Genomic DNA, 27,708 nt, shown 5'->3' on the forward strand with positions numbered 1-27,708 from the left:
CATAAGAAAAAGACAACTTGAATATATCAGCATTAAATGTTTTGTTAGATAAAATAGACCATATAGATTAAGTCATTCTCAGATTTGTAGAAACTATTTATAGACTATGTAGCAGGCATTATGGTTTATGGTCTATGGAGGATTGTATACATCAGGTCAGGGAAGTAACTCAGGTGATAGAGTGCTTCCTGTTGAAGGCTGAGGAGCTGAGTTTATTTTCCAGAACCTATGTTAAAAAATAGAAAAGGTAAAGAGACCAGTTGTGGTACTGTGCGTTTGCACTTTTAGCACTGTGGAGTTGGATTCCTGGGGCCTGCTGGCCAGAAGTCTTTCAGTTCTTCTAGTGAGAGACCTTATCTCAAAAACAAAATATGGATGCAATGCCAAGATTGACCTCTGCCCCTTACCCCCCATGTACACTCCCCAACACACAAAAAATTTATACAGCATTAGGAAAAAATAGTACCTTAAAAATGGAAAATTATGCCCAAAATTCACAAAAGAGAATGTGTAGATGGTTGTTATGAAAAGAATATCCACCTTGTATTATCCCCTTTGTGAAGTAGTTCCTAGTATTTCCCTACTTTACAGGTAAAGAAATCACAGCACAGCAAAATGACTTCAGCGAGATATCTAGCCCCAATTTTAATCCTAACCTGTAACCAATGAGTGGCTCCACAGCCTGCTGGACTCTTAACTGTGTTGTAGGGTGGTTGCATAATACCAGCACGTACCCACACTCTGTCCAAAAGGTTTGCTTTTGACAGTGTGTTCTGAGATAAGTAATTATGTGGCGGTGTCCTTGAGAGCCAGTCTGTGGCAGTGTATGGAGACTGAGGTGGTGAGCATGTATGTACTTGCATGAGAAAGTTCGTAAGTTAAGTAAGAAAAATAAGAATTTACCTGCGGTACATTATATAATGAACTTAAAATATATATGCCATAATATTGTGATTGCACAGGAAAAGCATCAAATATACATGCCAAGCTAGTAGTATCATGAGGATATTAGCTAGCTCTATAGTGAGAATTTATTAGTTTAGTAAAGGTAAAAGAACCAGGTATAATACTATACTGAAAATTATTTTTCTAATAAATGGGGAGTTGTGCATGACATAAACTAAATTATATATATATTTTTTTAAATTTATTTATTTATTAAGGATTTCTGCCTCCTCCCCGCCACCGCCTCCCATTTCCCTCCCCCTCCCCCGATCAAGTCCCCCTCCCTCATCTGCTCGAAGAGCAATCAGGGTTCCCTGACCTGTGGGAAGCCCAAGGACCACCCACCTCTATCCAGGTCTAGTAAGGTGAGCATCCAAACTGCCTAGGCTCCCCCAAAGCCAGCACGTGCAGCAGGATCAAAAACCCACTGCCATTGTTCTTGAGTTCTCAGTACGGAGAGGTTGTGGAGAAAGGGGTACACTCACCCACTGCTGGTGGGAATGCAAACTTGTGCAACCACTCTGGAAAGCAGTGTGGCGGTTTCTCAGGAAATTCGGGATCAACCTACCCCTGGATCCAGCAATACCACTCTTGGGAACTAAATTATATTTTAAAAGAATCTTTACTTTTATGTATTAAAGCTTCATTTCTGTCTTGAAGTATTCTGAAAAAGTAATATTTGAGAGCAGTAACTATATGTGTTAGCCTGGCATTTAATATTCAGTATATCCAAAAGAACATTGATTACTAGTACCCAAGTGCAAGAGACATTTTTATTTTTATTAAATCCAATAAATGTTCTACTTTATATCATCGGCTTCTTAATAACATCTGTGTACAGAGAACGACATCATCTTGTAAGCTATATCATGAGGGAAAGCGTGTGGCTTCCATCCTTTTAGGGAAATGACATTGTCTGAAGGTGTCTTTCCTTCATCTTCCCTTTCCCCATTGCTCAGCAGTGTTTCCTTCCTGGCGCTGACTTCCTTCCTTCAGTATTGGCACCTGAGCATTTGATAAGCTCTAGGTGTTTTTGCTTACATAATACATTTACAACATCAGGAAGTTTTTGTCTGAAAATTTTTATCTAAATGGCTATGAAGAATAGATTCTGTCCTGCCCTGATCCCGCAGTTGTTAAGTCCCAAAGAAATCACACAGAAGTCTACATTAATTATAAACTGATTGGCCTAGTATCTTAGGCTTCTTATTAACTCTTAGAACTTACATAAGCCCATAATTCTTGTCTGTGGTAGCCACATGGCTTGGCACCTTTTTTGGTGAGGCAGTCACACCTTGTTTGCTCAGTGTCTGGATTATGACTGCAGACTGGAACTTCCCTTTCCCCAAGATTCTTGTTGCCCCACCTCTCCTTCCTGCCTGGTAGCCTTGCCTATACTTCCTGCCTGGCTACTGGTGAATCAGCATTTATTTAAAATACAAGTGCCAGGGTAAATGCCCATTGTCCCTCAGCAGGGTAGCAGAATAGCAGAGCTTTAAAACAAAAAATAAGATTTCTGAGGTCTTATGTATATTTTAGATATTTTAAAGAGTTCAGTTAGTTTTTACTATAATTGCATGTTCTGTTTTATACTAAATAAATGGTTTCATACTGAGTTACAAATGACTCTTGGGGGAACAGAATAAAAGTTATGAAACATTCCTTTCGACAAATAGAATAAAATCTAAAGGCTAAAATTGGGTATTATGAATGCTGAGTATATGCCAAGGTGTGACCAGCAGGTGGCGCTGCATGATTACGAGAAATTTGAAACCTTTCCTAGCCTGCCCTCAGAGGAGGAGAGACACCTTGTGTTCCCAGTGCTCGCTTTTTCTGGGTGTGTGTGGGTTTGTGATCCAGCCCTGGGGCTGAGTAGGAAACTTTGTGTCATTCCAAGGTCAGCCTGGTGCACACAGGATAAGCCTGTCTCAAAACAAAATCTGAAGGGAAATGGGAAGGAAGACTTAGGGTTCTCATAAGAGGCTGTGTTGGACAGTGGATCTGGACAAGGCTGTGCACCTGCCCCAGAAGAATAAGCATTTGAATGCCTTTTTCTCCTTTTGAAATTCATCGTGAAAATTTTAAAAATATAAATTTTATTTAAAAAATTCAATGTGTTTTTCTCTAACATGGTATTACTTTCTTTTTATATATTTGCTTCCTTGGGCTCATAAATATGGAAATTCCTCACTCAGGTTACATTTATACACTGTTTTTTTGAGGAGCCTTTCTTTGCATCACCAATATGTTTTACTAATCATTTACGAGGTACACTATTTCCTCTTTAAAACTGAAGTCCATCTTTTAAAAATATTTTTATTATTTGGGAATTTCATATCACAAACCCTAATCTTCCCAGTTCTCCAATGCCTATACCCCATCCTTATGACCTCTCCCAACAAAGAAGAAGGCGACTGAGCAATTATGGCATACTCCTTTAATCCCAGCACTTTTGAGGCAGAGGTAGGTGGATCTCTGAGTTCAGATACAGCCAGGGATACACTGAGAAACCCCCATCTCAAAGGAAAAAAAAATAAGAGGAGAAGAAGAGAAGACAAGTCCAATTTTTGTTGCCCATACTGGAGCGTGGCCCTTCATTACCTGCAGCCCCGCCAGAGGCCTTCAGTTATGGAGAGCTCTGCTTCAGCACCCTTACCACAACTTTTAGAGTGCTTCTCGATGAGTTTCTGTCTAGGCTGGTACTGTTTTTGGTGCGGTGGAGACAGGGCTGTCACAGAAGCCATCTGTGTCTCTGTCTCTCAGCTTTGAGACTACAGTCACCAGTACCAATGCAGAGGTAGCTTTTTTGTACGTCACTGTCAACAGGAGCACCGGCTGTGCACTTCTGGCACGAGTGGTTCTCATGAGCTGTTGGGAGCCTTGATGCAATTACAGCTCATAGCAATGGCTAGTTCAGGGAAGTATTCCCTGATGGGGCACCCCGTCAGCAAGGCTTGTGGACCAGTAACTGAAAACCGCTGCTTCCATCTGTGATTTCGCTTGTGCAATTAATCAGCTCTGTTATCTCCACATGCATTTTCATGTAATGTGTGTATGGAATCTCATGATTACATCTCAATATTAAGGGCACATATATCTGTTGGTGCTCAGAAGATGACTTTTCATTCATCTTTATAGTTTTTTTTAGTATTTATTTATTATGTATATAATAGTCTGTCTGTGTGTATGTCTGCAGGCCAGAAGAGGACACCAGACTTCATTACAGATGGTTGTGAGCCACCATGTGGTTGCCGGGAATTGAACTCAAGACCTTTGGAAGAGCAGGCAATGCTCCTAACCTCTCAGCCATCTCTCCAGCCCCTCATCTTTATGGTTTTGATATGTAGAACATATACTGGGACATGCTTCATTATTAGATCTATTTGTCCCACAGGAATTGAAAACACTTAAAAGCCTGCTTTGTCCTTTTGTTCAGACTAACTGCACACAGTTAGCTCACCTTTACCTCAGAGCACATCCAAACTAGACTGAAGGCTTGCTGTAACTAGGTCATAAGGTTAAAACCTTACAGCTCCACACAAGGGCAGAGTCGCAACACAAAGCATCCAAAGAAAACCACGTCAGCTCTTCAGTTCTTTGCTTGTAGTCTGTTAACAGTAGACTGTAGTAATAGGAGCGGCGGGGCTGCGTCCCCGGCACCCAGCCGCCCACATGGCTAGCTCTAGCTTATGCCCCGAAATAATTACACGGAAACTGTATTCTTTTAAACACCTCTTGGCCCATTATATCTAGCCTTTTCTCGGCTAACTCTCGCACCTGGACTAGCCCATTTCTAATAATCTATGTAGCCCAAGAGCTGGCTTACCAGGAATGATCTTAACCTGCGTCTACCTGGAGTCGGAGAATCATGGCGACTCCTTGAGTCAGCTTCTTTCTCCCAGCCTTCTGTTCTGTTTACTCCTCCCACCTATGTTTTAACCTATGAGAGCCAAGCAGTTTCTTTATTGCTTAACCAATGAAATCAACAGATTGATATATGACAGTCCCACATCAGTAGACCTGTGTCTCAAGGTTTGTCACTGGGACTCTGCCCCGCCCCCACCAAATCGGGTCATGGTCTCTCTCCTGGAACCTTGGAACCTTGTCTTGCCATGGCAGCACTTACTCTAAGAATGTGCTTTTGAGCAATGAGAGGCAACTCCTGTAATTTTTTTTTATTGCCTCAAGGCTTCTGTAAGGAGAAGAGTTTTTAGGCTAGGGAAGAAGGAGCTAGAAGCAGCAGCTAGGAGGCTTCTGTAAGGAGAAGAGTTTTTAGGCTAGGGAAGAAGGAGCTAGAAGCAGCAGCTAGGAGGCTTCTGTAAGGAGAAGAGTTTTTAGGCTAGGGAAGAAGGAGCTAGAAGCAGCAGCTAGGAGGCTTCTGTAAGGAGAAGAGTTTTTAGGCTAGGGAAGAAGGAGCTAGAAGCAGCAGCTAGGAGGCTTCTGTAAGGAGAAGAGTTTTTAGGCTAGGGAAGAAGGAGCTAGAAGCAGCAGCTAGGAGGCTTCTGTAAGGAGAAGAGTTTTTAGGCTAGGGAAGAAGGAGCTAGAAGCAGCAGCTAGGAGGCTTCTGTAAGGAGAAGAGTTTTTAGGCTAGGGAAGAAGGAGCTAGAAGCAGCAGCCAGGAGGCTTCTGTAAGGAGAAGAGTTTTTAGGCTAGGGAAGAAGGAGCTAGAAGCAGCAGCTAGGAGGCTTCTGTAAGGAGAAGAGTTTTTAGGCTAGGGAAGAAGGAGCTAGAAGCAGCAGCTAGGAGGCTTCTGTAAGGAGAAGAGTTTTTAGGCTAGGGAAGAAGGAGCTAGAAGCAGCAGCCAGGAGGCTTCTGTAAGGAGAAGAGTTTTTAGGCTAGGGAAGAAGGAGCTAGAAGCAGCAGCTAGGAGGCTTCTGTAAGGAGAAGAGTTTTTAGGCTAGGGAAGAAGGAGCTAGAAGCAGCAGCTAGGAGGCTTCTGTAAGGAGAAGAGTTTTTAGGCTAGGGAAGAAGGAGCTAGAAGCAGCAGCTAGGAGGCATTAGTAGCAGGGCAGGAGAATTAGAATAGAAGCAGAAAATAAAGAGATTCCGAAAAGCTTGTGTGAGAGAGTTCGTTGACTCTCAGAAAAAGTCCTTTTTGCTGCAGTTGCCTTCATTCTGTACCCTGAAGAGTGTCTTGGGGCTGAACCCCAAAAGCTGTCTCTCCTTAGACTTTTATATGGTTTCTGGTAATAGCACTGACCACGGATAGCCACATGGTCTCTGGTGGCAGTACAGACTATAGACATCAGCACGGCCCTTAGCTACATGGGCCATAGACACCATCATGGCCCTCAGGGGACAGCACAGCCACTCACATCAGCATGGTCCCCATTGGCAGCATGGCCCACGGACATCCACATGGCCCTCAGTCATACATCAGTACAGCCCCCAGCTCCAGTAGGACCATGGACTCAGACATGGCCTTTGGCAGTAGCATGGATCATGAACATCAGTATGGCCTCTATTTACAGCACAGCTTCAGGTGGCAGCACACAGACCATTGATATCTGCATGGCCTTTTGTGGTAACACAAACCAGAGACATCAATACAGCCCTCTGTGCAGTAGGACCACAAACATGGACATGACCCTCAGCAACAGCACAGACCACAGATATCTATATGACCTCATTAACTTTGTTTTATGACTTTCTATACTCTTTTCCTTCTCTCTCCCAAGCCTACATATATTTATCCAACACTGTGACCCATTTAGAGGCTGTTTATGTCTGAATCTGTCCTATTGCGAATCTGTAATTCTTTACTGTCCAGGAACACTTCATACAATGTTAAGAGCTTCTTAAAAACTTAAGTTGCGCCATTAGTAGAGGTAATACGATAGCATCTATTTTCCTGCCCAGTCTAACACTTAAGCTGAGCTGTTACTATGATAAATACAGTAGTTCCTGCTCGGAGCTCTGCACAGTCCAGCATGGCAGAGCCACTTGTGCCTCTGAGCTGCTTGTGCTTCTGAGCAGCACACACCGTCCCACTTCTAGGACACAGAGAGTCCACGTTTCAAGCAAGCCATAGCACTTTACTCACAGACCCCATCCAAACGCTCTGTCTCCCACAAGAGCCAGAGGTCGTGCTAGTAGCATAGCCCAGAAAGCTGGCATTTTAAAACTGCTTGGCTTTTTTTCTTTTGCCATGGCTGAGTCGGGAAAAACTCTCTTAAAGGAGCTGTGGCACGCCACCAGCAAACAGCAAAAAGCTGTGTTAAACCTTGTAATTTTTTTTGTTTAAAATTAAGCTCTCTCAGGTTTTTAAGTGGATTTAGTCCATCATGTTGGCACCAATTGTTGCAAGGGAGAGGGCCGCTTGTTCATCCCTGCTGCCCAGCTAGCTTAGCTCCAGAATAACCACACAGAAACTGTGTTCATTAAATCACTGCTTGGCATATTAGCCCTAACATCTTATTGGCTAACTCTTACATCCTAGTTTAGCCCATTTCTATTAATTTATGTATCACCATGTGGCAGAGGCTTACCAGGAAAGATTGGGCATGTCTGATTCTAGTGGCTCCATGGTGTCCCTCTGACTCTGCTTTCTTCCTCCCAGCAATCAGTTCTGTCTTCTCTGCCTACCTAAGTTCTGCCCTGTTAGGGCAAAGAAGTTTCTTTATTCATTAACCAATACAAACAAAGCGCAGCAGGGGTTCCCACCAAGGAAGATTGCCCTCCCCTTTGCCAGCTGCAGCACTTGGGAAAGTGAACCCTGTACCTCGCCTGGGCATCACAGTGGAACTGACCCTGATGTTGGAGGTGTGGGTGTGTCAGCACCAATGCAATGGGGAGAGCTGTCCTCATTTCTCATCTGTCATATGGTGGCATAGCTAAGGGAGAGTCGTCCCCCTTCTCCCCGTCCCTCTTCAATGCCTGAGGCAGGTAGAAGAGCTGACTCTGAGATCATAAGAGCAGGAGACCTGTGTTGAGTCAGCCCCAGCATGTAGTGTGTCACACAGAGCATCTTTCCATCTCTTTTCTTCCATGAATACTCCTTTCTCTGTCGTACATGTTTGAAAGTTGTTAAAATTGTAAAATAAGTTAATATGTGCCAAAAATGTATACAACTCGTAGCTCCATTAACTCAAAATAATAGCTATAGGAGTTCCCCTCTGAGGGATAAGACTCCCGTTTCCTCTGTCCTTCACCTCAGTTCCTGTGTCCGCCAGCCTTTTTGTCATGGTGTTGAATTACTAGAGAAACAATGGAAAGGCTCGCAATGTTAGAGGGTTCAGCTCCTGAACTGCTAGCATGATGGAGCAAAGATGTTATTTCTTGGTGACCAGGAGGGAAGGAGAGGGAGAGAGAAAGAAGGAGAATATTTAAGCATTAGAATGACCAAGGAGCTCAGGACAAATGTCTTTCAAATGCGTAACTCTAGTGACCTGCTTTGTCTAATTAGGCTTCACCTCCTAGTTGCCTATTCGTTTATGAACTTAGGAGTGGCAGTGATGAAGTTAGTACCCTCAAGATTCAGTCCCTTCTTCATAGATATGCCATATTGCAACCAAATCTTTACCACAGTAGCCTTTCAGGGGAGGCACACTTGTCCAAACCATAAGAATAAAGCCATTGCTTGATTAGTTTTTGCACACTGAATACAGTACCAGCCATGATGCCATTTGTGAGTTTGGTTTTATTGTCTTTTTTTGGGTAAGCCTGGGTTTAGAAACCCTCGGTTCAGGAGGCTTTATATTTGGGTAGGCATAAAGAGTGATGGCTGACTAGAGACTGTATCCCCACTCCAGGTTGCCCCTGACCTCTGGTTGGCCTCACTGCAGCCCTGCTTGTGAGTTTGGGTTCTTATCTGCAGCTTTCCTCCCAGCGACTCCTGGAGTCGGTTCTCACCCTGTGTGCATCCTAGCACTGGTGGCGTTCTTATGGACCTTGCTCTTAAGTAACTTCTTTCCTGGGGGCTGGAGAGATGGCTCAGTGGTTAAGAGCATTGCCTGCTCTTCCAAAGGTCCTGAGTTCAATTCCCAGCAACCACATGGTGGCTCACAACCATCTGTAATGAAGTCTGGTGCCCTCTTCTGGCCTGCAGACACACACACAGACAGACTATTGTATACATAATAAATAAATATAAATAAATATTTAAAAAGTAACCTCTTTCCTGTCTCCACAAATGGCCCTCCTTGTCCCTCCCTGTCACCAGAACCTTTGCCCCCTCCCTTTTTTAAAAATGAGTTTTTCAGATTGTATCATCTCCTGTGGTGTGGTATGTAGTGTTTCTTATGAAAGCTCCTGTTTTCCTTTTTTTTTTTCTTTTCTTGAAATTGTACCTCAGAATTTGTTTTAGTATAGTATAGTCTAAGTCTTTCTTGGGTCTGGAGAAATGGCTCAGGCATTAAGAGCACTGGTTGCTTTTCCATAGCACCTGGGTTCATTTCCCAGTGGCAGCTCACAACCATGTGCAATCCTGCTTCCAGGGGATCTGACATCGTCTTCTGGCTGTGGGCACTGCACATATGGTGAACATACATACATGCTGGCCAAACTCCCATACATAATACAAATTATAAAACTCATATATATATATTATAGTATATATACATAAATATATTATTTGTACATATATATACATATATACAAACATATATACATACAGATAATAAAATCTCAAAAAAAAGTTATTCTAGGTCTATTTTAAATAATCCACAATTAAACATATCCAGGCGACATTTGCAGCCACAGAGTTTAATTTTCATCTCTGGTCTCGGGATTGCTGACGTCCCCACAGGTTTAATTTTTACCTCTCTGGTCTCATATGATTGCTGACGTCCCCACAGATTTTGCTTTATGTTTGCAGTATCTGTACTTTAAACTCTCAGCTTCTTGCCTTGTCCCCAAAATAGAAATGTTTTCATAACTACACTTGTATCCAGGTTCTGGCTATTACAAACAATGCTGCTATGAACATAGTTGAGCATATACTTTTGTTGTATGATAGGGCATCTCTTGGGTATATTCCCAAGAGTGGTATTGTTGGGTCCAGGGGTAGGTTGATCCCGAATTTCCTGAGAAACCGCCACACTGCTTTCCAAATATGAAGAAAGTATGGAATATATACATATTAGAGTACTACTCAGCAGTAAAAAACAAGGACTTCTTGAATTTTGCATGCAAATGGATGGAAATAGAAAACACTATCCTGAGTGAGGTAAGCCAGACCCAAAAAGAGGAACATGGGATGTACTCACTCATATTTGGTTTCTAGCCATAAATAAAGGACATTGAGCCTATAATTAGTGATCTTAGAGAAGCCAAATAAGAAGGAGAACCCAAAGAAAAACATATAGGCATCCTCCTGAATATTAACCTTCATCAGGCAATGAAAGGAGACAGAGACAGAGACCCACAATGGAGCACCGGACAGAAATCTCAAGGTCCAAATCAGGAGCAGAAGGAGAGGGAGCACGAGCAAGGAACTCAGGACCACGAGGGGTGCACCCACACACTGAGACAATGGGGATGTTCTATTGGGAACTCACCAAGGCCCGCTGGCCTGGGTCTGGAAAAGCCTGGGATAAAACTAGACTCGCTGAACATAGCGGACAATGAGGACTACTGAGAACTCAAGAACAATGGCAATGGGTTTTTGATCCTACTGCACGTACTGGCTTTGTGGGAGCCTTGGCAGTTTGGATGCTCACCTAACTAGACCTGGATGGAGGTAGGGGTTCCTTGGACTTCCCACAGGGCAAGGAACCCTGACTGCTCTTTGGGCTGACGAGGGAGGGGGACTTGATTGGGGGAGAGGGAGGGAAATGGGAGGCGGTGGCGGGGAAGAGACAGAAATTGTTAATAAATAAATTAATTAATTAATTTAAAAAAAGACTTACACTTGTAGAAAGTTCTCTTTTTTCTTTGCTTTCCATCTCTCTAGGCTCTTAGCCCTTGATTGTCTTTGCGCTTATAAATTGAATTTTAATTTAATTTAAAATTTACCACACTTTCTTGTTTCTGGTAGCTATACTGATATTCCAAAATTCACTGACAGCCTGAAGCTTTGGTTAAATTCATCATTTTAAGGATTTTATTTAACCTTGTTAGTAAAATGTTAAGGAGAAAAATAGTATATGCACACATTTCAAGTTATAGAACCAAAGATAAAAATGTCTCCTTTTCTGCCTAGTGTTCCAATCTTAGTAATTTTTTCTAAGGAAAGTTGTAGCTTGTTATGCGTTTCCATATATGGTATATATGTAGAATATTATTTCAATGAATCCTATAGTATATTAGGTTCTGTTCTATAGTATATAGGTTCTGTTCCTCTAGAGAACACATAGACTATTAAACAGGATTTGATAGACTGCCTTACAGAAAGTGGGCTGGAGAGTCTCATCAGTGATAGTTTCCATAGTGGAGAGGCAAAGATACCCCTTATCTGCTTAGTCTATGAAACTGGAGGTCTCAGCATTTCCAGTCCCATCTCTAAGGAAGCTTAGAATCTCTGGAGAGTTATTGGCATGTGGGAGGAGCTGGACTTGACTGCACCCAGGACAGCAGTGGCAATGACAGTAGCCACGCCTCCTGAGAAATAGAAGGCAAGGCAGGTGACATTGCTTCCTTTCTCCATGTCTTAGGTCAGTGGTGCTCAGTCGACATCGCTTCCTTTCTCCATGTCTTAGGTCAGTGCTGCTCAGTCGACATCGCTTCCTTTCTCCATGTCTTAGGTCAGTGGTGCTCAGTCGACATCGCTTCCTTTCTCTATGTCGTAGGTCAGTGCTGCTCAGTCTTCCTAATGCTGGAACTCTATAGCACTCACATTGTAGTGACTCCCAACCATAAAATTACTTTGTTGTTACAGCATAACTGTAATTTTGCTAGTTATGGATTATAAATATTGATATAAAAGATATCTTATATGCACCCCCCAAAGGGATCATGACCCACAGGTTGAGAACTGCAGTCTCAGGTAGCTCTATATGCTGACCATCCAGATAAACCATAGCTTGAGCATGCCACACACTTTTGATATTTCTAAACATATGTTGTCCTTCCCTACTCCTGCGTCTTTACTCAAGTGTCCCTCACATACTGTAATGAACCACAGATACTTCTTCAAAATGTTTCTCTCAATCTTTTAAATTTTCATCTTTTTTAACTTAATTTATCAGATCCTTAGTCTTTTTAGAATGGCAATATAACTATACCATTCTTTCATTTTTTTTCCCACTTAAAGGCCTATAGCATTTTAATAGCTTTATAAACAAAGCTAAACAAACCAAACAAACATGCCCGAGTCTCACTCTGTGACTCAGTCGTGTCTGATACCGAATGTGAAGCTGAGGATGGTCCCAAACCTGAGATCCTTTGCCGCCTGAGAGCTAAAGGCATGTGCTACTTACTACAACAGGCTCTTTGATAGAATTTAATCTTACCCATTAAGATTTATTGGTTCATTCTGTGTGCTTAGTACTTTGTTAAGTATTATGGTGAAGTTTAATGGACGTATAAGACATTATCTTGATCCACATGAGGTTAAGATGTAACTGAATGTGAATAAACTGGTTATTATTCCACAGTAAAGTGGTAATGGTGTGAGGAAAGGTTTGGAATGGGCCATAAAGATTTGATTTTAGAAAGCATAAAGATCTTTATGGACAAGAACTCAGATGTAAGTACAAGATAGATGACAGATGAAAAATGGTGTGTGTGTGCGCGTGCGCGCGCAAGCGCGCGTGTGCGTATGTGTCTGGAATCACGAGTAATTAAGAGGAGTAGAAGTAGTGTAGAGAGCTTAGAGCTTATAATTGAAGAAGTCCATCAAAGAAGCCATATTAATTGTGAGGAAGTTGGTGGACGCAGTCAGGATTTGTTGAAGGAAAAAGGGCCTGCTTTTGGTCCCGGCCGCCCGGCTAGCTTACACATGAAATAACCACACAGAAATTGTATTAATTAAATTACTGTTTGGCCCATTAGCTCTAGCTTCCTTTTGGAGGCTAACTCTCACATCTTGATTTAACCCCATTCTAATAATCTATATATCACCACGAGGTCGTGGCTTACCAGGAAGATTCAGCATGTCTGACCTGGCAGCTGCATAGCCATTCTCTCTCGATGCTTTCTTCCTCCCAGCATTCAGTTCTGTCTTCTCCGCCTACCTAAGTTCTACTCTATCTCCAGGCCCAAAGCAGTTTATTAACCAATGAAAGCAACACAAATACAGAAGGACCTCCTACACCAAGTATTTACCATCAGAGTAGATCAGAGCAAGAAAAAAGAGGTCAGCTATAAGACTTTTATTTGGCAAATCAGTACTGCCTGCGCTCTTGGCTCAGTAATTCAAGGCTTCCAGGAAAACATTCCAAATGTTTGGTGTTCAAAAGCACAGGAAAATGGACCAAAATGACATTTTGAAGTAACGTTTCTTTCTTTCTATTCCTGCCTGTGACACCTTTTCATTACAAATTAAATTCTGTGGAGGGTGAGGATAGGAGGATGGTGGGTTCTTCTGCAATCAGAAACATGAGAGCCCTTGATTGGGTTCTTTTCAGTTGAATGAGCTGAGAGATCTTAGAATCAGAACAGATTGATTTTTCTAAGTTTATTTGTATTAGTTTTAATTATGTGTCGGTGTGTGTGTGTGTGTATGAGTGTGTGTGTTTATGTGTGTATGTGAGTTCAGTGCCTGTGGAGGCCAGAACATTAGATTCCCAGAATTGCAGTTACAGGTAGCTGCAAGCCACTTAACATGGATGCTGGGAACTGAACTCAGGTCCTCTAGAAGAGCAGCAAGTCTCTTAACCCTGAGTCATCTCTTCAGCCCCTCAACCCAATTCTTAATCATGATTCCTGTAGATTTCAAGAAATTTTGTAGGTAGTCTTCTGTGGTTCATGAATATTTTTGGAAAAACATGCAAGGTTTGAAATTATGTGTATTTTCTAGAAAAGAGTCTCAAGTTCTAAAATGAACTTCAGACTATCCCATCTCAAATTATTTAAAAGATTTACTTCTAATCAGAGTTGGGAAATCACTAACTAGGAAGAAGACAAATGATTATGGTATGTTGACCATATACAGCTGTCCTAATCTTGGTCATACATCATGCAACTTTCAGTGCCTTCAGTAACTTTTTATGCATTGTCAAGATTTGATTATACTCATGTTAGGAATGGAGACTTAGTTCAGCAGTATGTACTCAAATTTACATTTAGACATACTTATTCATTTTATAAAGGTGATTGTTCTGATGATATTTGTTGCTTTCTTTATTCTGTAATGTTAATAATGCCTTTGGGCTTCTGTAGCTTTGAGTTATTCTCTATTCTGTATTATTTCTCTGAATTCATTGTAGTGCAAGAATGCTGAATAGGTTCAAATTATTCATTAACTCCTTTTGTTGGTTAGACTCTCCTGGTTTAATATGGATTCTTAGCCTCTGTTTTGATAAGGCATAAAAAGCTCACTTGATGAGTTACCATGCTACCCTATCTTTGTGACTAGTATACACATAGGAAGGCTTAGTGATGGAACTCAGTAGTCTAGTAATTACCTTGACTTAGTAAGAATTTCTTTGTTATGGCCTTAAATTTTCTTAGAATGATGACTTATATAGTTTTCTTAAATGTACTTAGTGTTTAAAGCTTTGTGTAAGGGATTGGAATATAACTCATCAGCGGGGCTATTGCTTATCATATCGAAGGCTTTCTGTTTGATTCCTAGCACTACCAAAAAAATTTAAAAATAAAAGGCTATTTGGGATGATGTAATCTTTTTCTTGGAGGCGTTCAGATAGCAACTGTACGCTTCAACCTAATGTTTTCTTTCTTGTCCATATTTATTTGGTTTTATTTTGTTTTCTCAATTTTTGCTATCTTATTTTCAAATAAGAATAAAAATCATGAAATGATAGAAACCAAATGAGAAAACACTAAAACTATTTTTCCTTCTATAGGTTGCTCTCTGATTCTCAGCAGCTGGATACTTTAAGAAAAGCAAGGTCTTATATAAAACAAGAAAAATTTGATGAAGTAGTAAGTATATGAGCACTTGTGGTCAGGGCAGGGTAAACTATATGTAGGGAGCACATCAGGCAGACTGGAGATTTCCTGAGGAGCCTTTAGCCTTAGACATGCTTCTTATTTCAGGCAGTCTGTGACTGCAGTTTTCTAGTTTGGCTTTAGAAAGGAACTGTATTGCTGTTTTTGTTTGCTTGTTGTTTGTTTTTTTCCAATGAAAAAACAAATTTCAAGTAACCATCATCCCCTTATGAGGGTGCAGAGCATCCCCTTATGAGGGTGCAGAGCACCACATTCGCCACTTACAGTATCACACTGAAGCATTTATCTAATTATTCTCTATCAATAAAGAATCGGGTGTCATATATCAGAGTGAGAACCTGAATGATCAGAGAAGTGGAGAAGCCATCAGTGATTTTCTTTTCCTTCCATTCCTCCATCAAGAACTTCCTTTCTCCTATTTGTCCCCAATCTAAGACCTCTATGGTTAATTTTGGTAAACTAGTGGTTAACTCTGCCCTCTGACTCAATGTAGATGGAAGTTTCTGTCCTGCCCAGTCCCATAGCCATTCAGTCCCAGCAAAACACACAGAGGTTTATATTAATTATAAACTGGTTTGCCTGTTAGCTCAGGCTTATTATTAGCTAACTCTTACACCTTAAATTGACCCATAATTTTTATCTGTGTTTAGCCTTGTGGCTTGGTACCTTACTCAGTAAGGCATTCTCATCTTGCTTACTTTCCATCTGGCTGGTGACTGCAGACTGAGTCTTTCCTCTGGTCCTGCAGCCATTCAGTCCCAAAGAAATACACAGAGGTCTACCTTAATTATAAACTGGTTGGCATATTAGCTCAGGCTTCTTATTAACTTTTATAACTTACATTAACCCATAATTCTTGTCTGTGTTAGCCACGTGGCTTAGTATCTTTTATCTCTGAGGCATTCTTGTCTTGCTTCTTCTGTGTCTGGGTGATGACTGCAGACTGAACCTTTCCTCTTCCCAGAATTCTCCTAGTCTGGTCAACCTGCCTATACTTCTTGCCTGGTTACTGGCTAATTACTGTTTTATTAAACCAATAGAAGTGACAACTCTTTACAGAGTACAAGAGCATTATCCTACAGCAACTCAGAGCAAGCTTTATTTTCAGTATGCAAACAAACATCATATATTTCCCCTTTTTGTCTAAATAAAAAGGTTTTAAGTAACATAGTAAAACTATATATAATAAGTATGATAACTATATTCAAATATATACAAGTAAGAATTACATTAACAATGTCTAGTACATTTGCATTTGACAATTTCAGAGAAAGTACTCCATTATCTATCCTATTTTGGTGATTCCAAATTTTTTTTTTTACCTAATTCACATTGTATCCTAACTTGTATTACCAACCCAAAACCTTTTTTCTATATCTTTCAACTTTATAAACTTAACACCTCTTTTGTGAGTTTCTTTTCAAAATTGGTAACAAAGAAAACTATAGCTATAACTATCTAGTATTCAACTCCATTAGAGACCTGAGAAGGAAAAATATTTCCTGAGGAGAGCAAACAACTTCCAAAGCTAAGAAATGACAGAAACAGTCATCCACAGTTCCTCTGTAATGTTGGGAATCCATCTTTGGCCTACAAGCCTAGAACATTTGAAAGACGTTTCTGTGAAGCAGGAATTCTGAAGGACTGTCTCATCTTGTCTTGGCAGAGTTCTGCAGTCACTTTCTTTTGTGTCCTGCTTGTCCAGTTTGGACAGCATTCTATCAGCAGTCCAGGCAAGGACACTTTCTTGCCTGGTAGCTTACTTTGCCACAAAGAAATTAAACTCCATATGGAATTTCTTTGATTCCCATTATCTTCTTTGAAGTAGATTGGTGCTGCCAGGAAGAGACATGTTTCACTGCCATAAAAATCTGTTATGAAAACATCTTAAGTGTTTTCATATTCTGAAGACCTCTCAAGTATTTGAAGACTATCTATCTAAAATATATCTCTGTTTGACCTTGAAAACATGACATGCCTATAAGTTTGACTGTAATAGGTGACTAACTACTAACCTGCATGTTTTTATCCTAAATAGTTTGTAATAATAACTTTCAAGGACTAGAAATTTATATTACATTGTTAAATGAGCTGCATAGATACAATATCTTAAGCCAGAGAAGAATTGTATATTCAGTATGTTCTAACAAAAATAGCCTAGAGTAGAAACATATATACAGTATAACAAAAATAACCTCAAATTTATATCATTATATAAAAATCTGTACCAATATAAAATATTTAAGAGTAGTAGTTGATTTTTTGTTTAAAAGTAGATTCATTAATCTACCCTATCATTTCTATATTCCTCTTTTTTCTTTTCCGAATGAGATCCCTGAATCTAGTGTCCTTTGTTCAGCGTTTTTTTTCCTGACCATTACTAATAACAACTGTAACCAACCCCAAGTGATAATATCCATAACTGAATGACTGAAAACCATCTACCCCACCACTTGGGAATGTGGCTGTTGTGTTCTCTAGGTTGCATCCTTCTGTCTGGAGGGTGACAGCATATCTAGAAAACCCTGATAAAATTGAAATACTGGTCAAGTCCTGGGAGAGCTCGCTGTGTCATTTGTTGACAGTCTCTGTGTAATGGGAAAGTGTAGGGCTGGTATAGTCATGAGCCTGAACCATCACAGCTAACCTTGAAATTGTCCTGAGCAGTTGGTAGTCCAAAGCTTATCTTTGGGTTCTATTAGTCAACTTAGATGTGTTACCACAATCCAGGTGCATTCATTGTAGTGGGGCCCAATAAACTTTTGGAGACTTCAGAGGTCGCTGTTAGGAATGTTCATGGTTCAGTGTAGAAAACTTAAAACATTTTAAATGCCATATGCAACAGATCATGGAGAGGTTAAAGGAACACACTTGTTAAGTACATCCAGAATACAAAAATTCCTGCTTACCTGACAGAGACACAAACCCAAAATCATGTAGGGGAAACTAGATTAAGCCTTTTTGTCAGATTTGTTGGTACCCTATATGACCATTAATATTCTGACAAAAGGTATACACATACACACACATATCTCTTTTTGGTTTTGTTTTGTTTTTTGAGACAGGGTTTCTTTGTAACTCTGGAGCCTGCCCTGGAACTAGCTTTTATAGACCAGAGTGGCCTGAAACTCACAGAGATCCTCCTGTCTCTGACACCCCAAGAGCTGGGGTTAAAGGCATGTGCCACCCCCCTTTTTCAAAACAGAGGCGCTAAATCTAATCTTCTTTGTTTAGCTTTCTTCCTGACTATTATCCATACAACTTATAACCAACATTCCAAACAAAGACAAATATCCATATTCTATTTTGGGGGAATGTGGGAGTAGTTTTCCAGGCTACTTCCTGCTATTTTATAATTTTTTAATTATAATTTAAAATTTTAGACTTCCTTTGGTAGTATTTGAACCCAGGGCTTCTTATATGCTAGGCAACCACTCTGCCACTAAACTACACACCCAGTTCACTAAACTATTGTTCTTTTCTAACATTTTGTAATTTTGGTGATATTTTACAGTAGATTTGCATAATATGATATGAAAGTAAAATATAATGCATATGCACAGATGATTACACATGTATATGTATAGGCATTTCCTTTACTTGGTCTAATGCTAAAGAACCTTCGTGTCCTGTGTGTGTCATCTGAGAACCATTTCTGCACAATGAATACTTTCAAAGACAGTATAGATTACAGACAGTTTCCATTAAAATGCCCTATTTTACCAAATTGAAAAATCTGTTTTATTTTGAGACTTTTTTTTTCATGTTTTGCAACAAGAGCCTCACAGCTGAAATCCATTCCTATTCCTCCCATCTGTAGTTACTCATGCTTAGTGGTTTGATTCTGTGGAACGCCAGCTTTCCTGGGTTTGGGAAACTTGACTTGAATTGTTTCACTGCAAGTTCTTCTTACGTTTTGTCCCCTAGGTCTCCCTCTGTGAGGAGCTGATTAATCTCGCGTTGAAGGGATTGTCCTATTATCACACTTATGACAGATTCTTTCTGGGCATCAGTGTTGCTGTTGGTTTTGTGGGATGGACGTCTTACGCTTCTTTGTTAATCCTCAAGTCTCATTCTAATCTCACAAGGAGTGCTAGGACGGAAGTTAAGGTAAGTCTGGACGATGTAACAAAGATTCAGATGACAGTATCAAAGTCACCAGGAATAAGGATTAAGAAACTGAATCAAATCATGTATAGTGAGTTCATAGAATATGTAAATGTAAGAGTAAGTGAACTGATGTGTCTGTCCTTTGCTTTCTTTGTTTTGGCTATGTTTTCTGCTGCATCTGTTTTATCGTGCATTGGTCACACTGCTCATTGTAAGTGTTCCGCATCCTTCTAGATAGGTCATTAGGAGCTGCTTCAGGGCTCAGAGAAATGCTCAGAGGTGAAAAGTGCTTACTGCTCTTGCTGAGGACCTGACTTTGGTTCCTAGATCCCATATTGTGTGACACACAATCACCTGTAACTTCAGTTCCAGGGATTCTGATGGACCCTGGTGTCCCTGGGCATCTGATTACAAGTGACACATAAATTCATGCATGCATATACCCATGCACCTTAATAAATAAATCATAAAAATCAAAAACCACTCCAAGCCAGGCGTGGTAGCACACATCCTTCATCACAGTGCTCAGGAGACAGGGGCAGGTGGGTTTCTAAGTTCAAGGTCATCCTCTTCTACACAGCAAGTTCCAAGACAGTGTGGGCCACACACGAAACCCTGTCTCAAAAACCAGAAAAACCGAAAGCAGTGTATTTATCATTATTTCATATTGAAAGCTAGGCAAACAATAAAGTCATTGTTCACATATTAATTAATTAATAAATATTAAATAATTAACATAATATTTATTATATTCCTGACTTTATTCCTCTTTCAACTTACTATAAATTCCCAGAATGTTTTCTTTACCTTGTTTTGAGAATGCAAGTCTAGCCTGCTATGCTTTCAATGAAAGGAAGAGGTCAAACTTCTAAACAAGTGCTGTGATCCTTTAGTACAGCTCATCATGTTGTGGTGACTCCCAACCATAAAATTCTTTTCCTTGCTACTTCATAACTGTAATTTCACTACTTTTACAAATTGTGCTTTCTGATTATCTGAAGTGACCCCTTTGAAAGAGTCGTTATAATTAACTCCTCAAAGGGTTCTGACCCATAGGTTGAGAAGCACTGCTCTAACTAGACTCTAACAGTACATACTTGGTTTTACTGCTTTAGAACACTTCCCTGTCTTAAAGTGTGTTTCTGACTATCATTTACCAGGCAGGGTATCCAACCTCCATTTCCTAAACTTCATTCTCTTTCATGATTATTACCATGTCGAAATCTTCTAGAAAGGAATGTATTCTTATAGTATATTTTTAATAATAATCGTTATTATTATATTATACCACACTTCTAGTGGTAACTTTTATCATTTTATATTTTGTCTGTAACGTAAGGAGAAGAACATTATCGCTTAATTTCAATTCTTTACAGTTCTGTAACACATCTTGTATAATTTCTTCCAAGTAATTTTAATTATTCCACTGTATTTGAAATTGACTGTAAAGGGAATTATTTTCTACATATTAGAGAAATACACAGAAATGATTGTTTTGGTAATGGAGAGATGCATCTAGGAATTCTTGAAATGTATTCTGCCTTCTTTGCCTCTAACTGTGCCCTGTAACTGCTGTTCACAAAAGATGAGAGTGAGCTGAGGGAATGAGCTAACTTGGTAACAGCCTCCCAGACAGGGTGTGGGGGGACTGAGTTCTAGGCCAGAGACTCTTCTTTCTGCTCCTCTCGCTGTTCAGAACATTAGAAAAGAAGATATGATACTTCTGTTAATGTGTCAAGAATTCGTAGTTGATAGTTCTTTTTGCTTATTAATTGAGTGTATAGAACAAGGCTAGGTATTCTACAGAGAAATATGATGGTCAGATTTTACCATGGACTCTTGCTATTAAAGTAGGTAAGAAACACACATGGCCACACTCCATGATATCGGTCACTGCATATCATACTACAAATGGCAACCTTAAAATATGTTACTGCAAGAATTGCCATGTTTTAAATAAAAGGCAATCCATCATAATGGTAATGGGGAAAAAAGTAAGTCTTGTTGTGAGTTTATTTTTAAAGACTTATTATTTTTATTTACCTGTATGTATGTCTATAGGAGGATATCTGAACATGAGTGAGGGTACCTGTGGAGGTAAGAGACATCAGATCAGTAGCTAGAGTTATAGGTGGTTGTAAGCCATCTAGAATGGGTGCTGGTATCTGAACTTGGGTCCTCTGCAAGAGCAATATACATTCCATCTTTTACATGTAAACCTTACCCTGAATGCTCGCTTTATGAATGTTGTTAAGTTTAATCTCACTGCAACTTTGTTGGTTATGATTCTCATAATATGGAGGGAGATTGATGGCTTAGATAATTCTGCCATATTGTATCAACTCTAGAAAGTCTAAATGTTTTTTAGACACTCTTATATCTTGTTGAGGGAGCTGCAGGCCTCGTTCCTGCCACCCAGCTCCCGGCCGCCTGGCTAGCTTATGCCCCAAAATAACAACGCACAAACTGTATTAATATAAACACTGCTTGGCCCATTTCTATTAATGTGTGTAACACCACGAGGTGGTGACTCACCAGGAAGATTCTAGCCTATGTCCATCTTGGGTCTGAGTTTCATCGTGTCTGCCCTGGAGAGGAGAGGCATGGCGTCCGCCTCACTTCCTCTTCCTCCCAGCATTCTGTTCTGTTTATTCCACCCACCTATGTTCTAACCTATCAGGCCAAACAGTTTCTTTATTAATTAACCAATGACCTTCCTCCATCAGTATCTTGTCTTTCATTTATTATTATATTATTTATTTCAAAATAGTATGAGTTATAATCTTTTAATCAATTGTAGTCTAGCCCCTTTCAATTTTTAGAGATCATATTTGTCCATATCCATTTGAATTTGACCTTATATCCCCCATCATTTTGCTTTGGGACCTCCACTGGTGTCTCTTACATCTTTATCTTGTGATGCCAATTGAGAGATTCTATAATTGCTGAAACTAATGCAAAAAAGAATAAAAAAAATAATAGCCATCATTTAGTAAGTGACAATAATGTTCTAGTTACTTTTTTAAGCCCTGTGGAATCTGATTTCTTATTATTGATGAATTAGTATACATTTATTGTCCCCATATTATGGATAGAACAAAACTTTGTCAAGGAAAGCTTTGTACTTTGGACTGATCCCTCCCACATTAGCTGTTACTCAGGAAAATGCTGTGCAGACATGCTTACAAGCCAGTCTGACGAGCAGGTCCTCAGTTGAAGTTCCCTCCTCCCAGGTGTGTAAAGTTGACAACCAAGATCACCGTCACAATATCATAGCCAGTTTATGAACTTGAAGCTGAGCTCTTAGCTACAGTGCTTTGTTTCAGCCTTTTTTACATTGATATCCTGACTTATCCTTGATTCTTTCTTCAAACTGTTTAATGCCAGTAGAGAAAAACATCAAAAAGAGATGTGACATATTTAATATTTTCTTCTTTCTTTCCTAAATTTGTGTGTTTCTATAAAGAGCCCCTTAATTCTCACTACATTTACAAAAGAGCACCCCCCCATTCCTTTCTTCTCTCTAGGCATACTCAATATCATCTGAAGGAGCTTAATTACTTTGTATCATTTTGTAATCACTGCTTCAGACCCTAGAACTCTAGTTTTTAGCATTATTATGTTCCCCTAAACGTTTCCAGGTCTTAGATGGTGTCCCTGACCCTTGCACTTACACCTGGCCCAGAGCACCAAGAGGCCTTGTGAGTCTGTGGTGTTTGCAGTAGGGACTTCCATGGGGCTGAGGACAGTAGACATAACTGAAGGGTCCAGCTGTGTGTAGGTTTAGGCAAATGGGCAGCACGGCAGGTTGGAGCTTGATAGAAAGGAAGTTTATTTCCAAATGCAGAGCAGTTTCTTGTGTGATAAATAGGTCCTTGTGAGCTTGCCATAGAAGCCAGTCAAGATTTAAAAAAATTGTTTCTAAGAGCAACTATGTTCAGAGTTCTGAATGAGTTATTTACAAACCAACTTTAGGACCATTGCTAGTCTGCAGCTGAGAATTACTTGACAATAACCATTCTAGGATAGCCAGTTTCTTTTCAGATATGCTATTACCCTCAAGTGATAGATTTTTCATTTTGAAAGAATTGTAATTAATCATCTAGTGGAACAAACATTGGAAGAAAATATTTTTCCCTTTATAAAATCTTAACAACTATCAATCAGCGAGGGTTTCAATGTATTTGAATGTTCCGTTTCATTTTCAGAAGCCACACCGTCTTCTGCCATGTAGCTTTGTAGCTATTGGTGTTTTAATGGCATGCTTTCTGCTGATCCAAGCCTGTCCCTGGACTTACTATGTGTATTGCTTGCTGCCGGTGCCAATATGGTATGCAGTTCTAAGAGAGTAAGTACCATATCTTTTTCCTTGTTTTCCACTTCACTGACAGTTAATTCTGTATTTAAAATGTATTAGGTTTTGTAGATGAATTTTTCTTTGGGCCACCAACTCACAAAAAATGAAATAGAGACTTAATTTTCCTTGGCGTCCCCCCAAAAGCCTGTCCTTCCACTCTGCTAAAACAGAAAAAGGTACACCACTTAAAACTCTTCCCCACTCTTTCTGGTGCTTCTGGCTTTCCCTCTCGGATGCCCTCTGATGTTCTATGATTGCTTTCTGCCAATCAAAGTTAATTTTATTTAATTAACACAAATGCAAATTTAAGTTCGCAGTGTGATTAAACATCCCCCAGCATGATTTCTATAGCATAAATCATAAAAGATGGCTATCATACTCTTAGATGTCCAAACACTCTCATTTTGTTTACAATGTTTGCACATTAAACATCCCTTTTGTCTCACATTTTGATTTCACTTGTATTGCTTTGATAAGCAGTGAGCCTGTTCTTGTCTTTGAGTAGTCTTCAAACAAAAGTATAGTTGATATTACTGTGCTGTGGCATGAGCGCCTTGATGGTTTAAAAGTGGATTGTTGCTATTACACTCAACCTGGAAAGGAAGGCACCCCATCAGGTTCAAACACTTTTAAGGGCATCTTTAAGATGGCATAACAAGCTGGGTGTGATCGTGCATGCCATGGTCCCGATACTGGAAAGACAGAAGCAGGACAGTCGGGGTTTCTAGGTCTGGCTTTATTAGGAAAAGGCTTCCTAAAAAGAAAAAAACAAAACAAAACAAAAACCAAAAAAACAAAGGAACTATCTAGCTTGTATGTCCTGACACTATACAATTTTTATTCTAATTTTTGTTGATTCTAGCTTTGTCTTCTATCTTCTAAAAATATGTTTTAAAATATTGAGACATTAAAATACAAGGAATAAAATATGGAAATGTTTCAGATATCTTTAAATATAAGGGAAAAAGACACTGCGCAAAGAACATACTGACTTCACCATCTAAAAGGAATAAGGCTGTTGGTTTGCCTAGGTTTTTTTTTTCTGAGACAGGGTTTCTTTGTAGCTTTAGAGCCTATCTTGGAACTCACTCTGTAGACCAGGCTGGCCTCGAACTCACAGAGATCTGCCTGCCTCTGCCTGATGAGTGCTGGGATTAAAGGCGTGTACCACCACCACCCAGCACTTAGCTTACAGTTTTGTTTTGTTTCTGACATCATTTCTCTGGTTTCACAATTTTCTAAAAGGTTTGCTAAGCAGGAAGAAAATTCTGCTCTACTAGAACCCCTTCTGAATTATCAAATAGCTTAATTGTAATATATGTAGATTTAAAATTTAAGGGAACGTGATTGTGCAGTAATATTTTATTGCGTTCTTTTAATAGGCTGCATGTAAAATAACGCATAAAAAGTGAGTTTTCAAGCTGGCTAGATGGCTCTATGGTAGAAGGAACAGATTCCTCCAGGTTCTTCTCTGACCTCCACATACACACTGTGGAACGCACACCCACACACATATAAGTAAATAAAAATGAAATATCTAACCCATTTTTCCTAGAATAAAACCTTCCAAAATGACTTCATTTAATCTTTTGTGCTTTTTTTTTTTTTTGCTTATTCACAGGGAAAACAAAAGAGATATTCTGCTTGTGGTACTGACTTTTCTTTCTCAGGTAGCTACTTAGTAGTGTGATAATGTTCTCTCCAACAGCCATTGTTTTCCATCAGAAAAAGGTCATAAACCCAATGACACTGGCCTTTTATAATTACCTACTTAATGTTCTACAAATGCTAAAGTTTTTCTTCTCAGTAATGAAATGTAAAATGTAGTCAAGTATGTAATACATTTTTTGTGGTTATAAATTCTCAATTACAATTAGTGTACAATTAATGACATCTTAAATTGGGTTTGGAAAGGTTATTTGGCTCAGTTAAAAAGTGCAATTAAGATGAGAGTAGTGGTGCATATCTGTAATCCCATCTCTGCAGGAGGCTAGGGCACAAAAACTGGCATTTCTGAGGCCAGCCTGAATGACTAAATGAAGTTTAAATGAAAGGCTGGGGGTTTAGCTTAGTGTCAGGGTGAATGTCTTGCATGTGGAAAGCCCTAGGTTTAGTTCTCTGTAGTGAGAAGAAATAAGTGCACTTAAGACTTTCACTACTCAGACTGTGGCTGGAGCCCAGGGGTAGATACAGGGTTATCCAGGTGAGTTTCATTATTTTCTTTCGGTTTGCATACATTTGGGTTCATTTTCTTCTTTTTTTCTGGTTTATCTGTAATGCATATACCTTTGTTTAAAGTAAGATCATACAAGAATGACTTATTGAGCCAGACAGTGGTAGTCCATTCCTTTAATCCTAACTTTTGGGAGGCAGAGGCAGGTGGATCTCTGTGAGTTCGAGGCCAGCCTGGTCTACAGAGCTAGTTCCAGGAAAGTCAAGACTACACAGAGAAACCCTGTCTCGAAAAACAAAATAAAACAAAAAGTTTCTCTCTTACTTTTTACTTAAAGTCAGCTGTTAGAGTGTGAGTATATTCCCAACATCGTATACAAAAATTTTAGCTTTAATATGACAGCAGATTAATAATGATGAACAAACCATCCAAGGAACCTAAACAATACAATAAAATAAACCTTTAATACTGTAAAAATAGAATATTTTATTGTCATTAATATTTATAGAATCTAAGCAAGTGCTTTTCATCATTTCCCCCCAAATATTTACAGTTTTCTACCAATAAAAGTAAGCAAAGCCGTGAAACAAATTGCTACAGTTTATCTTAAATTTTAAATAATTTATGAGTGGGAATTTCTGGGACTTTCAGCTTTGAGCACTTTTTATTTTTTGACATTATGTTGCTTATTTTAAAATGCTTTGCAGATTAGAAGTAATCATTTTGTAAATCATCTTCTCAAACAGATACCAAGTTATTCAGGACCTGGTTGCCTCCCTGTTGACTTTTCCTCTGAGCCACGTTGTTGCCTGCTCGCTCCTCTTTATCCTGGGAGTTGAAGTACTGGTAAGGACCCGGCTAGTCTGCATCTCCAGGTGCCTTGCGTTTCATACTGGTCTTACATGACCTCACTCTTCATTGTCTTTATCCTGGGAGTTGAAGTACTGGTAAGGACCCGGCTAGTCTGCATCTCCAGGTGCCTTGCGTTTCATACTGGTCTTACATGACCTCACTCTTCATTGTCTTTATCCTGGGAGTTGAAGTACTGGTAAGGACCCGGCTAGTCTGCATCTCCAGGTGCCTTGCGTTTCATACTGGTCTTACATGACCTCACTCTTCATTGTCTTTATCCTGGGAGTTGAAGTACTGGTAAGGACCCGGCTAGTCTGCATCTCCAGGTGCCTTGCGTTTCATACTGGTCTTACATGACCTCACTCTTCATTTTCTTGGCAATATCTCACCAGGTGTTCAGTTTCTTCTACCGCTACATGCTGACAGCCGGACTGATTGTGTTTGCTGGTTGGCCGTTTCTCACTCAGCTGTGGGCCCGAGCAAAGGTATAAGTACTCATGTTGACAGCACAGAGTGGTCATTACTTTGTGTTGATATGTGTTTGGCTCAAAGAATTGTTTTTCAGAAGAAGGAGTAGAATGTAGCCTCATAAACAGCCAGGTCCTTTGGACAGAAGGGCTGACATCAACTGTTGGTCTCTCTGATTTCTATGTTTGTTCCTGTTAGAGTGAGCCGGAGATGTAGGAAGGCTGTAAAGGCAGAGCTGGCTTGTTTGGAGGGAGAAGTCTGGGCACTGTTGGAGCAGCAGAGTGGCCTAGGTGTCCACACTCAACCCTTTGCCCCGTCCACACAGTGCTTCCCTAGGGGAGTAGCATTGACTGGACTGAATGGGTTTTAAAAACACATGACCTTGGAAGGGAATTTGACCAAAGCACATTAATGAAAATTTCTAACAATACACAAACCCAAAACAGATAGTAAATATTCTGTAAGGTAACCATGTTTGTTTTGGGTTGTCTTGACTGCCAACTTGTCTCTGGGAATATCTACAGTGGGTTAGTCAAGGTCAAAGTCCCACTGCACTGCTGGGACTATGAGGGGGGAGGCAAAGTGAGCAGCAGCATTCATTTCTCTCTGCTCCTTACTTGCTGCAGCATGACCAACCGCCTCAGGCTCGAGCTGTCATGACCCCCCCTTCTCTAGGAGAGAAAACTCTTCCTTCTTTAAGTTGCTTCCTGCTGTACATTTTGTCATTACAAAAGTAACTAACACATGTTACTTTCCATAGTAAATACCAGACTGGTTTTGATTTTAGTTT

At 39.9% G+C, this 27,708-nt stretch overlaps 1 protein-coding gene across 3 annotated transcripts in view; it reads left to right on the plus strand.

The window, feature by feature from the left end:
* The window catches only part of Pign (phosphatidylinositol glycan anchor biosynthesis class N), a 129,299-nt gene that overhangs the window by 41,525 nt on the left and 60,066 nt on the right, over positions 1-27,708 (plus strand). For all 3 annotated transcript variants that reach the window (XM_075987647.1, XM_075987648.1, XM_075987646.1), the window contains 5 exons: positions 14,853-14,931; positions 18,886-19,068; positions 23,277-23,416; positions 26,345-26,444; positions 26,843-26,935. In XM_075987647.1, coding sequence (XP_075843762.1) covers positions 14,853-14,931; positions 18,886-19,068; positions 23,277-23,416; positions 26,345-26,444; positions 26,843-26,935 — 595 coding nt within the window. The remainder of the gene's footprint in view (positions 1-14,852; positions 14,932-18,885; positions 19,069-23,276; positions 23,417-26,344; positions 26,445-26,842; positions 26,936-27,708) is intronic.

Source organism: Microtus pennsylvanicus, chromosome 10, assembly GCF_037038515.1.
Source record: "Microtus pennsylvanicus isolate mMicPen1 chromosome 10, mMicPen1.hap1, whole genome shotgun sequence".
In the NCBI taxonomy this organism is placed as follows: Eukaryota; Metazoa; Chordata; class Mammalia; order Rodentia; family Cricetidae; genus Microtus; species Microtus pennsylvanicus.